The following is a 14234-nucleotide window of genomic DNA, read 5'->3' on the forward strand; positions in this document are numbered from 1 at the left end:
TAATATATTATTATTATTATTATTATTATTATTATTATTATTATTATTTATTTATTTATTATATCCCTTCCCTTAAGGGAAGGGACCATAGCTTGATAGTGAAGAACATACCTTGCACCAAGCAGATCCCATCTATGAGTTGTGCATGCTCTAGTTCAGGTAGCAGGTGATGGGGCAGACATTGGCCTTGGACAACTGCTGCCCATCGGTGTAGACATGGACAAACATATAAAGCTTTTCTATAAATGTTGATGGCATGATGTCTTTTTTCTTTTTTTTCAGAACGAAGAGGCCAATAAACCTGTTGAGGTAAGAAACAAATTGATCTTTAGGCCTGAAAAACCAAATGCAATTGCCTGTTAGACTTTTAAGTACATTTGCTGCTTACAAGCAATGTGAAATTGGGGGAAAGCTTATTCTTATTGAGTATCTGTGTAGCAGAGACCCAAAAAACCACATTCTCTCTCCTTTGTTCCAGAATGGCAGTGATGAAACAGCTACTGAACGAGCCGACAAAATAAAGCTGGTATGTGATTTCTTTTTTCTTCTGTATCATGCCTCCCCCTCCCCCCGTCATGGGACCAGTGAGGAATCCATGTGGTTTCCAGATAGTCACCCACCCAGGCACTGACCAGCCCTGGTTGACTTCAACAAAATAGTGGCCTCTTCTGCTTTGAGACCACACCCAAGGTCCCTAGAGAGGTTTCACATATGAGCAGCCAGTTGATTGACTGAACAAACTGAACTACTACAGAGAAGTAGACCACAGAGACTTGGGCTTCCAAGCACGCTCTTGGTTAGACTCGAATGACCTTGCAGGCTGAGGTGTATGATAGATTTTAATTTTCTGTCTATTTTGTTCTTAAAGGGTGTGGAGCAGATGGATCTGTTTGGAGACATGTCTACTCCTCCTGACCTGAACAGCCCCTCAGTGAGTAGTAAAGACTTGGATTTGTACTGTTGATAGCTTTTAAAATGACTTAATGGTAGGAGAAATCTTCTAAGGACTGGCCTGTCTTGGATGCTTAGGGGTGGTTTCAGATGAGCAGTTGACTACCTATCCATATGATTGAACTTTTCTATATATAAATGTGAACACAGTCCCACCCCCCAGAGTAAGATGCATGAAATTGGGCCCATTGCCCATTTGTACCTATCAGGAATTGCCATGTTGGCAGGATGGCATTGACTTAGTAGAGGGGTAGCTAAAATGGTGCCCTTCAACTCCCATCATCCCTGACTATTGGCCATGCTCACTGCAACTGGTGGGGAGTATCTGGAAGGCACCATACATGTTACCGTAGTTTAGTGGAAGAGAATATGCTTTAGAGATTGGCTCAGCCATACTAAATACACTATACAGGGATTCGAACACTGCCACCGGAACCAAAGCTGTGAACCAGTATTTTAAAATCCCTACATACATGTAGCTGGATGCATTGGGACAGGGAATATATGCAAAAGTACAATGTGCTTCTCTAAGATATTCCGAGCAAGGGTTGAGAAGGAAACTAGGAGAAGTACGAAGCACTGAGAATCCTGGTTGGATTTACGTGACCACAATTGCCGCCATGTTCAGGCTTCCTAGTCAGATGCCTTTGGGAAGATTGCAACTCTTGGGCGCAAGTACTTGTGGTTTTTCCAGACAGGCCACCATGGCATTAGGGGTCCTATCCACAAGGAGGAGAAAGTTGATATCTGGGGCTACCCCCTGGGCTGAACCTAAATACAAAGTTAGGCCCATGGGAGTTGGCCAAGAGCAGACTGAGGTTAGTGGTTTCCATTTTCCCTAATGGACCAGACTCCACTCAGCATTGTGTAAACATTCTCTCTTTACCACAACTTCAGAACTGATGCTCCTGATCTTCAAATCTCCTGGTTGATTGTCCAATAAGTGCACAAAATTCACTACAGGGTTACCTATCAAATGTGAGGGCATGGGAGTGTGTAGTTCACAGGTTTCTTATTTTAAGAATTGCTGGAGTCCATTGCCATTCTGCTTGCTCTGTGATTTTTAATAAGCACATGAGACTCTCTTGCACATTGTCTACAGTGTCTCTTCTGCTAATCAGTCTTCTCTCTCAAACCTAATAGGAGGAGGATAAAGAGATCCTGTTAGTGGATTTAAATTCTGAAATTGAGGCCCCTCCGACTTCTCTCAAAGAGGAGGATATTTTCTTGAATGACATCGCGCCTCCCCTACCACTGTCCAAGCTGCAGCCACCTTTCTTGCCTGACAATGCTTTCTCTGCAAATCTCAGCTTCTTCCCCGCCCCAAATCCTGACCCTTTCAGGGATGACCCTTTCACGCAACCCGACCGATTGTCGCAGCCCCCAATTGATTCTTCTCTGAAGCCTCCCAGCCAGAAGATGGGAAGTGTTGTGACTAGCCCCATGGGGAGCGGTGGTATGAATGGGGATGTAGACTACTTTGGGCAAGAGTTTGACCAGATCTCCAACCGAACTGGCAAGCAGGAAATGCCAGCCAGCCAGTGGCTGCTTGAGAGTAAGCCTGCCCAACTAGCCACGAGGACTCCAAATGGGGTGCCGGAGAGAGAACAGAACGGCTTCCCTGCCACGTCCCCAGTAAATGTCTTTCTGGAGAGCTCTTCCAAAGGATTACCAGTGCAAAATGGATTACGGCTAGACTCCGATAGCAACGGCCAATTGATGTCGCATGACTCTATCACGATTAGCCCACCTCCCCAAAGCACCAAGCCAGGAAGAGGAAGGAGGACTGTTAAGGTGAACAATGGTGCATGCACAGAGTGGTGACATGCATGTTTTCCTACTTGGACTAGGTGAAGGGATTTCCCTCCCCCTTCCTCAACAAAACCTCTGCTGGCAGAGAACTAGCTTGCCTTCGGTCCTCTTATAAGCTGTCGGTCATAGCCATAGCAAACCTTAAACTCTGTGGCTTGGCTTTCTGTGTACATCAATCATTCTTTCTAATCCTAACTTTCCTCTCTCCTCCTAATGCTGCCATGTCTCTGTAGCTCTGGTAAGTAAGACGCTTAAACTCCTAATGCATGTGTTGAATGAAGTTTTGGGGAGATCATTGGTGTAGTTCAGTAACAAGGTGTCGAGGTGTTGCATCGGCCTTGCAATATAAAATATCTCTATTTGGCTGCAGCCCTTCTTGGTTGCTACCGTACAGAACTGACAGAGAATATTGTCGACCAAAGGTGGGTAACTTGTTGCCCTCCAGAAGTCGCTGGACTACAAAACCCATTGTCCCTGACCGTTGACTATGCTGGCTGGGCCTGATGGGTACTGCAGTCTAAAACGTCCTACAGGTTCTCCATCTCTGCTGTAGATGGGAGCCCACACTCATCTTTAATAAGAATCGATTTAACTTAGATGCACACTATAGGACTCTTCAGCCATTCAGCCTATAGGACAGTTTGGGGGGGGGGTTGTAGTGCTTGTAATAGCAATCTGGGCAATGTTTAACTTCCTGTACATATATAACCATTATGCCTGGTGTGTCTTCCCCACCAACACATTTCCAGGGTTCAGCCAGTAGTGACCTGTTTGGCTCAGGCATCTTTGCTCCTGCAACAAGCACTCTGACAACTGCCGCGCCGCCTCCACCTGCACAGACCAATCCTCTAGACCTGTTCAACACTAGTGCTCCTGTAGCAGCACCCATGCCTGTACTAGGTTAGTAAAGTCTGTTCTTTCCTTGAGGCAGGGATGGGGAATCCTGTTCTCGGGCTACAAGTCCCATGAGCACCAGTCAGTGTGGCCAATGGCTTGTGGGGTTGCAGTCCCAACATCTGGAAAGCCATGTTGATGGATCTGTGTGTACCTTCGTTGCAAAGCAATTTAATGTCTGTATCTTGTCTTATGCAGTCTGGTTTTTTGTGTTCAGTTCAAAGGCACATATTGTGAGATCCAGAAAGACGGTAAGACATTGGGAAGGGCTTTACTCAACAGGCCATAGGTTTCCCCACCCATGGTTTAAGCTTCTTAGGTGATCCGCTTTATAAGCTGAGTTGTAGAATTTCTGAAGGTTAAAAAACAAAAAAACTATCATAATTCTAGGGCATGATTTAAGTCCTGTAGAGACACTTGGGGGTAGAAGTACCAGTAAGCTCACTATATTTTATGGAAAGATTTCTAGCCTGTCTTTTCAGGGCATAACAGCCTCCACAAAGTGGTATATAATTAAGGCTGCCATACGTCCAGATTTTCCCAGTCATTACCGGGATTTCAAAGGCAGAATTGACATCTGGGGGAATTACCGAAATTTACCTTAAAAAACCTGCAAAGATTGCTCTGAAGTAACCGCTAGGCTAAACTGGCTCATTTTTGCCAACAATAGAAGAATGGCAAGTAAAACTTATAGGCTATGCAGAAATGGCAAAACTGATGGCAAAACCCAGACATTCTGACAATGAGAAGCTTAAAAAAGAATGGGAAAATTTATTGTGTATGTGCAGAAATACTGTAAACAAGTTAATACGTTGGCAGGTTTATATTAAGCACTTGTAAGTAGTAAGGAATTAGAGAATGCAAAGGTGTAACAAGTGGGTAAAAATGATAACAAAATGCAGAGAATGATGTAAGATGTAAAGAACCAGTAGAAGGGGGTGGAAGGAAGTATTGAGGTTTAAAGAACCTGAAAAGGTTTGTAAAATAGTAGGATTTTTTAATTAGAAGTATAAATGTTAGATGGTGGTTTGATTTTTGTGTCCTTATTTTATTATTATTTTTGAAAAAATTAATAAAAATGGTGGTTTTTTATGTAAATACAATTTTGGGGGTGTTCTGGTTTTTACTTTTTGAAATATAGCAACCCTATATATAATTCCAGAATAAAACTTCATAATTAGGATCCTCAAGTAAACACATTACATCCCCCCCACACACATAAATGAACAGCACAGATCAATCCAGGCACAGAAGTTTAAATTAAATGGAGATTTGAAACTGTTAGCCTTGCACTGCTAATATGAGGAGGGGGTGGGCAGCCTCTGCACCTCCCTGTACGTGTATCCCAGGCAGGTGTGTTCCTCCATCAGGTGCTTGTTTTTAGTAGTGGAGCTGGCACTAGTCTTTAAGGTAAGCCAGGATTAACTGAGCAAAGGAACTTGTTTGGGGGCAGGAATAAACTGTTTGGGAACCATGTTGCCGTGGTAAGGTGGCTTCTCTGAATGACCTGTTGGTTGAGCATTCGTTCTGATTTGCATGCACAAAGTTTATGCAGAGGTTAGATTAGATCTTTTTTGTTGTTGTTGAGCATTCATCATCTTAATTTGCTTCTGGGGTGTTCAAACGTCTTCCTGGGAAGGCTAAGTTTCCAGGCATCTAGTTGAATTCCTCCTGCCAAATGGTGATAATCAAGAGGCGTTAGTCTTTTTATTAGGATGGAGAAATAATGAAGCTGAGGGACTGTGTTCCTTGCAGGAAAAACGACTTTGATCCTCAACTACTTACCTTGGCAAGGCTTGTGACAAAAAAAGTTGTGGCAAACCCAATATTACCAGGGGAAGGGTTTTGCCATTATACCTTTTTGAATACAGTTTTCTGGGAATTTCAAGTGGGGAGAACACTGTAGCTGCTCAGGCGCTGCTCCCAGGTTTCCCATGGGCATCTGATTCGCCACTGTGAGAAGTATGCTGGCCTAGATAAGCCTATGCCCTGATCTAGTGGGGCTCTTGAGTCTTTAATACAGATAGATTTAAACCTTGTGCTGGTATGTGCAATAATAATAATAATTAATTACTTATACCCTGCCCATCTGGCCGGGTCTCCCAGACACTCTGGGTGGCTCCCAACAGAATATTAAAAACACAATAAAACATCAAACATTTTTAACTTCCCTAAGCTTCAGATCCTGAAGCTGAGGCTCCAATACTTTGGCTACCTCTTGAGAAGAGAAGACTCCCTGGAAAAGACCCTGATGTTGGGAAAGATGGAGGGCACAAGGAGAAGGGGACGACAGAGGATGAGATGGTTGGACAGTGTTCTCGAAGCTACGAACATGAGTTTGACCAAACTGCGGGAGGCAGTGGAAGACAGGAGTGCCTGGCCTTCTCTGGTCCATGGGGTCACGAAGAGTCAGACATGACTAAACAACAACAAAGCAGGGCTGCCTGCAGATGTATTATGAAAGTCATGTAGTTGTTTATTGCCTTGACATCTGATGGGATGGCCTTCCACTGGGTGGGCACCACCACCAAGAAGGCCCTCTGCCTGGTTCCCTGTAGCCTCACTTCTCTCAGGGAGGGAACCAAGAGAAGGCCCTCGGAGCTGGACCTCAGTGTCTGGGCTGAACGATGGGGGTGGAGACGCTCCTTCAGGTATATTAGGCTGAGGCCATTTAGGGCTTTAAAGGTCAGCACCAACACTTTGAATTGTGCTTGGAAATGTGCTTTTCCCCCCAACTAAGGTGTTTTTGGAGTTGCCTGATGAGAGAGCAGCATAACTTATTGATGTGTGGGCTTTTTCTCCCCAGGTGGCCTGCCCTCAACTGCTTCTCCAACACCAGCCTGGGGTCCCCAACCTGCAATCTTCAACCAGCCTTCTTCAGCCTTTCCTGGATCTGTTTTGGGTGTTCAGCCAGCAAGCTTCCCTCAGCCTCCTGGCTTTGACGCTGCTCCACAAGCTCCCAGCTGGAGTCAGCCACCATTGTCCTTGGGAGCCCCGATCCAGGCTCCAGCTCTTGATCTCTGGGGTCAGCCTGTACGGGGTCCTCCTCCTACTGCGTGGGTCCAGCCCTCCAGCACTGGGAACCCTTTCCAGCCTGCCATATTCCCACCTCCGCTCGCATCCCAAGGCCCCTCTCTGTTGCCTGCTAGAAGCCCTCCTCAGTTGCCTCCCAGAACTGCACCTCAGAAGGAGTTGCCCAAGAAGGAAAGCGACGCCTTCACTGCTTTGGATCCGCTTGGTGATAAGGAAATAAAGGATGTAAAAGCCATGTTCAAAGACTTCCAGCTGGCGAAACTGCCCGCCGTGCCTGCGAGGAGGGCAGAGCAGCAGCAGCAACAAGGTCTGTCGGAAGCTTCTGGAGCCTTTGCCAGTTATTTCAGTAACAAAGTGGGGGTTCCTCAAGAGTTGGCTGACCACGATGACTTTGAAGCTAGCTGGCTGGCTACAAAAACTGGTGGTAAATCTGCTATATTCCTTGAGGGAACCTTAAAGTTCTGACCTTTCTCCTCCCCCTCACAGAAGACGCATACAGTGGAACCTCGGTTGTCGAACGTAATCCGTTCTGGAAGACCGTTCTACTTCTGAAACATCTGACAACCGAGGCGCAAAGGGCTGTCAGCAATTTCCACTGAGAAAATTGAAAAACTTGCAGCAGAAGCCGTTTGGCTTCTGAGGCGCCTTCAAAAACAGAAGCACTTAGTTCCGGGTTTTCGGCATTTGGCTTCCAAAACATTCGGCTTCCGAGGTGCTCAAAAACCAAGGTTCCACTGTATTTCAGTGGACATGCTGCATATTTTTATGTAGTCTCTGGGGCAGGTGGATGTGTGCTTTAACCTGGGATGGGCAGATGGTTAGCATCTTCTTTTTGGGCCCGTGGGCACATTTGAAAACTGGAGGAACAATTGTGGGTGCCATGCTACACCACAACTGAAGTAGAAAGCTTGCTTCAGTGACTAATTTCAGGGTGATGATGGCCCCCAGAGAAGGTGTCTGTGGGCACAGTCCGTCCCCCCCAGGTTCCATATTGGCTGTGTAAACTAAATGGTGATGTCCACTGATCCACCTGCAATGTGTGCCCTCAGCAGAAAAACACAGCACTTGGTGCCAAGTGTGGCTGTGTTTGCTGTGTTATGTGAAATGGGTGGCTTACAGTGTCTGGTGGTTTAAAAATAAGTCTGTTCTGCATTGCAGTGCCACCAAATCCTGTTCTCAGGCCAAACACTGTGCCAACTGCCAAGCCTGCTGAAGACCTATTTGAAAACCCTTTCAAGACAGACCCTTTCGCTGTTCCATCGCTAAACTCGGTAAGTGGCAGAGCAAACTTCACTTCTATGTATGTGTGGCTGTACTTCTGTTGGCTGTAAATTATGGACCACTTCTTTCTCCAGAGTTGAAGCACCCCTGGGGTCCTATTGCCTTCTAACAAAAGCTGGCACTGTCCCCAGTTAACCCAAGTGCAGGTGGCAGGATAACTGTAAAATGATCTGTCTTGGCTCTTGCTATTCGAACATGACAGCATGATCAAAAGTGTTTATAGTGTAGCTTAAAGCTGGCAATCTGTAAAGATAAGAGTGTGTTAACACCAACCGCTATGGCTTATTCATTGAAGGCTCCATGCATATATATATATACTTTTTTTAAAAAGAGGATAGATGTAAGAATAATCAAGCACCCTTCGACCCGTGGTTAGAATGGAAGGCACACTCAAGCAACATGCTTGTTAGCTATCAGCCTGCAGACTGCACTGATCCTTGACCAAAATAATTGGCAGGGGTTGTATGTTTGCATAATTCAGTGGCATGAGCAACACTTTGCTGTAAGACCAAACCACCATAGTATATGGTGCCATATTGGAAGCGCTGTGCATTTTTTCCTCCACCACCACCTCTCTCTCTCTCTCTCTCTCTCTCTCTCTCTGTGTGTGTGTGTGTGTGTGTACACACACACACACACACAATAACACAATACCCAACACCCAGTTTCTGAAGGAGCCTTGAACGGAACTGTTGCTTGCATCGCCTGTCACCTGCAAGAGATCTGTACTCTAGATATTGCAGCTGGTGATGGGGGTTGACGTCAACCACAACTCTCACTTAAGAAGCATGAACTGCCTCTGAACAAGCTGCTGCAACCTTACTGGATGTGAGAAGCTTAGATCGAATAAGATATTTGCCAACTCAACACAGCTGGCAAGCATAGGGTATTCAAGTATTTGCAACTTGCCTGCAAAAAGACTTCCAAATTGTGCATAAATAAAGCAGCCTCCTTCTTTCTAGACTGCCGTGCCGCACCAGCTGGCTTCTGCTCCATTTGGTGATCCTTTTGGAAACCCGTTTGCGTAAGCTTGATAGGTAAGTGTCTCTTAGAGGGGTGGCTGTTGATCCTGAACCTGACACGATCTAAAAAAGCCAAAACTGGGGTCATGCTAGGAGGTAAAAGAGGCAACTGTGTGGAGAGTCAATGTGGGTTAGCAGTTCGAGTTTTGAGCTGGGATCTGGGAGACCAGGATTCAAACCACCACAATTGGTGTTGTGTCATTTAAGGCTTTATAAATGTTGGGACCGTGAGCTCCTTACATTGCACACAGATGTGAACAGGCTACCAAAGTCACAACTCTGGCTGTACCAATGGACATTCTAGTGGTTGAGTCCTGCACTAAGGAGCAGTCCCAAAGCATTGTAGAAAACCAGCTGTGAGGTCATCTGAGCATGGAGCTATGGTTTGGTTTGTATTCTGCTCTAGTCAGACCTCACCTGGAGTACTGTGTCCAGTTCTGGGCACCACAGTTCAAGAAGGACACTGACAAACTGGAACGTGTCCAGAGGAGGGCCACCCAAATGGTCAAAGGCCTGGAAACGATGCCTTATGAGGAACGGCTAAGGGAGCTGGGCATGTTTAGCCTGGAGAAGAGGAGGTTAAGGGGTGATATGATAGCCATGTTCAAATATATAAAAGGATGTCACATAGAGGAGGGAGAAAGGTTGTTTTCTGCTGCTCCAGAGAAGCGGACACGGAGCAATGGATCCAAACTACAAGAAAGAAGATTCCACCTAAACATTAGGAAGAACTTCCTGACAGTAAGAGCCGTTCAACAGTGGAATTTGCTGCCAAGGAGTGTGGTGGAGTCTCCTACTTTGGAGGTCTTTAAGCAGAGGCTTGACAACCATATGTCAGGAGTGCTCTGATGGTGTTTCCTGCTTGGCAGGGGGTTGGACTCGATGGCCCTTGTGGTCTCTTCCAACTCTATGATTCTATGATTCTATGGTTACGCCATCCACAAATGGTGGTAGCAGGCAGGCCAGGTCAGCTGGTGAAGGATCAAGAAGCACCCAGAACAAAATATGTATACTGCTTTGGTGGGGAGTAAGCCTTGCCCAGAGCAGGATGGACACCAGTTTTGGTCCTTAATGTTGCTCAGTAGGGATATGGTGCTAAGTAAGGAGATGGCTATTAGCTCAGAAGATCTAGTTCGCATGTGAATGGTCTTTGGTTCAGTCCCCAGCATCTTTAGGTAGGCCTGGAAAAGATTCCTTCCTGGAAACCTAGAGGGCAGCTGCCAGACTATGTAGAATATACTGCAGTATCTGGACCAATGGTTGTTTTTTAAAAATTATTATTATTATTATTATTATTATTATTATTATTATTATTATTATTATTATTATTAAATAATAATTTATTTATACCCTGCCCATCTGGCTGGGTTTCCCCAGCCAATCTGGGTGGCTCCCAACAGAATATTAAAAACATGATAAAACATCAAACATCAAAAAACTTCCCTAAGCAGGGCTGCCTTCAGATGTCTTCTAAAAGTCAGATAGTTGTTTATTTCCTTGACATCTGGTGGGAGGGCGTTCCGCAGAGCAGGCGCCACTACTGAGAAAGCCCTCTGCCTGCTTCCTTGTAACCTCACTTCTCGCAGTGAGGGAACTGCCAGAAGGCCCTCGGCGCTGGACCTCAGTGTCCGGGCAGAATGATGGGGGTGGAGACGCTCCTTCAGGTATACTGGGCCGAGGCCGTTTAGGGCTTTAAAGGTTAGCAACAGCACTTTGAATTGTGCTTGGAAACGTACTGGGAGCCAATGTAGGTCTTTCAGGACCAGTGTTATATGGTCTCAACAACCACTCCCAGTCACCAGTCCAGCTGCTTAAGTAGTTTCCTACATACTACGGTTATAACAACATTCAGTGCTATCTTCATACCAGCCATTTACAGGACTACTATATTCCGAACCACATTGTCCAAAAGCACCCCAGCAAAAAAAAAGTGATGGTAAAGATTGACTTTTTGCATGCTGCTGCTGCTGTATCTACTCCCATTTGCAAATCCCATTCTTACCCATTACTTTTCAGTAGTTCCACATAGCAAACCCCAAGAGAGCAAGTTTCATGTGGCTCAGCCCAGTGGTGCTAACCATCTCCCTCTCGTTCTCTTGACCCAGGAATGACTGCAAACCAGCAGAGGAATAACTGGACTGGCCATGGTGCAAGGATGTGATGAATAACTGGATACCCTCCCCTGTTACTGTCTTCACTCTGCATGCATTATCTGCCTCATTCTTCGCCATCCACTTTTGGATTGCAGTACGGTGCAATGAGTCCTTGGATTGTAGCCATCGGAAGCCGAGGAAGGAATCTGCTAAAGACCAAACTGGAATTGGGTGGCGAACTTCAGCCCAAGTGGATTTAACTAACTGAACACTGTGGTGTCTCCTAGGCCTTCAGCCAACTTCACATTTTGTCAAGGCTGGGATGAACCTTGGCTGTAAATGGGGCTTTTACTGAACTTCCTTCTAGGATGAGAAACTGCACAGACTAGTATTCACCTCCACACAAGGGGAAAGAACCGGGATATGAATTCGCAGCACTGAGTCACCTAGAACATAAAATGGTCTCTTGTACGTCTCCCAGCCTTAACTGCAAGCTTTAAAAACTGGACAGAACTCAATTTCACACCCTCTCTGCCTCCAGCAATGTCAAAGTGAAAGCATGTTTGAATTGTTATGAAGATCATTCAAAACCATATTTGACTTGTAATGGGGAGGTTCCAAAAGTGTAATGACTGACTCTTAATGTCCATGCAGGCTGGCTGTGGTCATAGTCGAGAGATACACCTTGGAAGTGATTATTTTTTTTAATGCATCTAGTGTGTTGACTATTAACCCTCTAGCAAGATTCTTCAAACCAGGGTTGAAAAAAGATGGATGCAGAAATAGATGGGTGTCCTTTAAAGAAGGGGGTGGGTCCTGTGAATGTACTATCACTTGTAAAAATTGAAAAGCAACTGTACTTGGAGCAAGCAAAAATTGCAATCATGGCAATCAAGGTTTAGTATAGCTAGAACTCTATGCAGAGTGACAATGCATTAAAACAAGGGGCTTAATAACAAACTGAGCAGAACTGATGCAAGAGCATTGTGTGTGTCTCCTTTACAGCGTTTATCAGTGCAAACTTGAAAATGGTATCCATGTTTAAATGGCCAGATAAATGCATAATGAGAGATCTGCTTTCTAGTAAACACTTTGTCTGTAGTGACCTGTTCTGCCGGTAAATTATGCAATCTGCTCTGTACATATTCTACTGCACTTTTCCTGTAATGCGAAACAAAGCTATCAATTTATATGTATTTGTCTCTGACTGGAAATGTAGGAATTTTTGGATTGTGTTACATTGTAAAAAGTAGTCAAATACTCTGACAATTAAATGTAACTTCATTTCAAAAGCGGCCTCTGCCTCTAGGGAGTTCGGTGAAAACTTTTAACGTGGTTTTCCAGAAGCAGGACTCTTTGTTTTCATATGATAGTAGTTTTACTTGGGTAGCCTGAGTCTAAGTCATTGAACAGGTGTGTAAAAGCATTTGTAGCTAGAAGCTTATAAAAGCCTGGGGTCCTTAAATCACCTAGAATGTAGACCCACATTGATAGAGTACTGCTTCCCTCAGTGCGCCAGTATGCAATTTAGGCGGGTGCAGCATGTCAAATCATAAGCCAACTTTTTGGGACCAGGGCACATTTGGAACTCTGAAAAATTGTGGGTGTCAGCCACAACACAAAATGGCCGCCCCACTTCACCGTGTCAAAAATTGGGACATGCGTCTTCTGGGATGCGCTCCCGGGTGAGTCACGTGACCTGTGCCGCGATCTCACCCCCCCAAAAAAGCACTTTTTCAGGGCAAGAGTGTGGCACCAAAAATGGCCTTTGTGATCTTGTGAGAAAAAGGGGGTGTCCTTTTTTCCCCAGGACGTTTGGCGGGTATGTGCTCCCCACTAGCCACCTCCCCAGTTGGGGTGGGAGTGCACCTACATCAGCCACTGCCGTTCATGGGGGAAGCTCCTTGCATCTCTCTGTTGCTAAAGAATGGATGGGACAGTTTGCTAAGCCTCCTAGAGCAAAATATACATCAGGAGGCTTAGTTTGGTCAGAATTAAATATACAGAGGTAACACTAAATAAACTACTTCTGGTAAATGAGTCACCATAGCTGCTAGAGGGCCATGAAAATTTATGTCCCAGGCTTTTTAGATTTGTCTCCCCATGTACTATCTGAAACCAAAGGAGCGCATTAGTTGCCAGATGTGAAATATATTGGCATTATTTTTAGCTCTCCTACCCCACTATTGGGGTCCAAAGAACATTGGATGCAGTCCACAGGATGCGGGCTTAACTGATTACAGCAGTATGCTGCTATTGAAAATATGGCTCTCAGCTAGGTTCTCGCTGATGCCTCAAACTTGGGGTAAAGGCTTGCAACATAGCTGGTGGTACAACAGTTAATATTTGGCTTTGACATCCTTGTCAAAGTGTTGGTGCTGACCTTTAAAGCCCTAAATGGCCTCAGTCCTATATACCTGAAGGAGCATCTCCACCCCCATCGTTTAGCCCGGATACTGAGATCCAGCACCAAGGGCCGCCTGGCAGTTCCCTCATTGCAAGAAGTGAGGTTACAGGGAACCAGACGGAGGGCCTTCTCGGTAGTCGCACCCGCCCTGTGGAACGCCTGCCCATCAGATGTCAAGGAAATAAGCAACTATCCTATTTTTAAAAGACATCTGAGGGCAGCCCTGTTTAGGGAAGTTTTTAATATTGAATGCTGTATTGTTTTTAACACTCGATTGGGAGACACCCAAAGTGGCTGGGGAAACTCAGCCAGATGGGTGGGGTATAAATAATATATTATTGTGTGATGTGCACCAAGATTGTAGTCCAGCAACAACTGGAGGGGACCAGGTTGGCAAAGGTCGGTTTACACAAAGGGCAGCTTGGTGGTAGCACACAAGCTTTGCATACAAAGATCCCTGGCATCTCCTTGGGGGAAAGGGCTGCCCTCTGAAGCCATGGACAGCTACCACCAGTCAATGGAGATAATATAATGTTGGATAGATTTAATAGTCTAGCCGGGTAGAAAATGGCTTCCTATGCGCTGTCAGACTGGTAGTAATTCACTGGGCTCTCCTGATCCTTTCAACTGGAGACATTGGCAATGGCATTTTGATTTTTTTTGTGTGTGTAAACCAGATTTAACCCACGACTGTGCCAAAGTTCTTTCCCACTATGGCTGTGGGAATCACAAGGTTCTCTT

The 14234-nt window shown here is 45.4% G+C and overlaps 1 protein-coding gene across 3 annotated transcripts in view; it reads left to right on the top strand.

Annotated features, from left to right (window-relative positions):
* DAB2 (DAB adaptor protein 2) overlaps positions 1-12382 on the top strand; it is a 37180-nt gene extending 24798 nt beyond the window's left edge. Inside the window, exons 7-15 of one of the 3 annotated variants that reach the window (XM_081212787.1) lie at positions 283-309; positions 479-526; positions 869-931; positions 2095-2745; positions 3513-3663; positions 6464-7114; positions 7849-7961; positions 8934-9008; positions 11099-12382. In XM_081212787.1, the coding sequence (XP_081068913.1) occupies positions 283-309; positions 479-526; positions 869-931; positions 2095-2745; positions 3513-3663; positions 6464-7114; positions 7849-7961; positions 8934-8999 (1770 nt within the window). In that variant the 3' untranslated portion in view covers positions 9000-9008; positions 11099-12382. The remainder of the gene's footprint in view (positions 1-282; positions 310-478; positions 527-868; positions 932-2094; positions 2746-3512; positions 3664-6463; positions 7115-7848; positions 7962-8933; positions 9009-11098) is intronic. The other 2 variants (XM_081212788.1, XM_081212789.1) reach the window with 2 other exon arrangements.
* Positions 12383-14234: the final 1852 nt, after the last annotated feature.

This window comes from Podarcis bocagei (assembly GCF_964188305.1).
Source record: "Podarcis bocagei genome assembly, chromosome: 11".
NCBI lineage: Eukaryota > Metazoa > Chordata > Lepidosauria > Squamata > Lacertidae > Podarcis > Podarcis bocagei.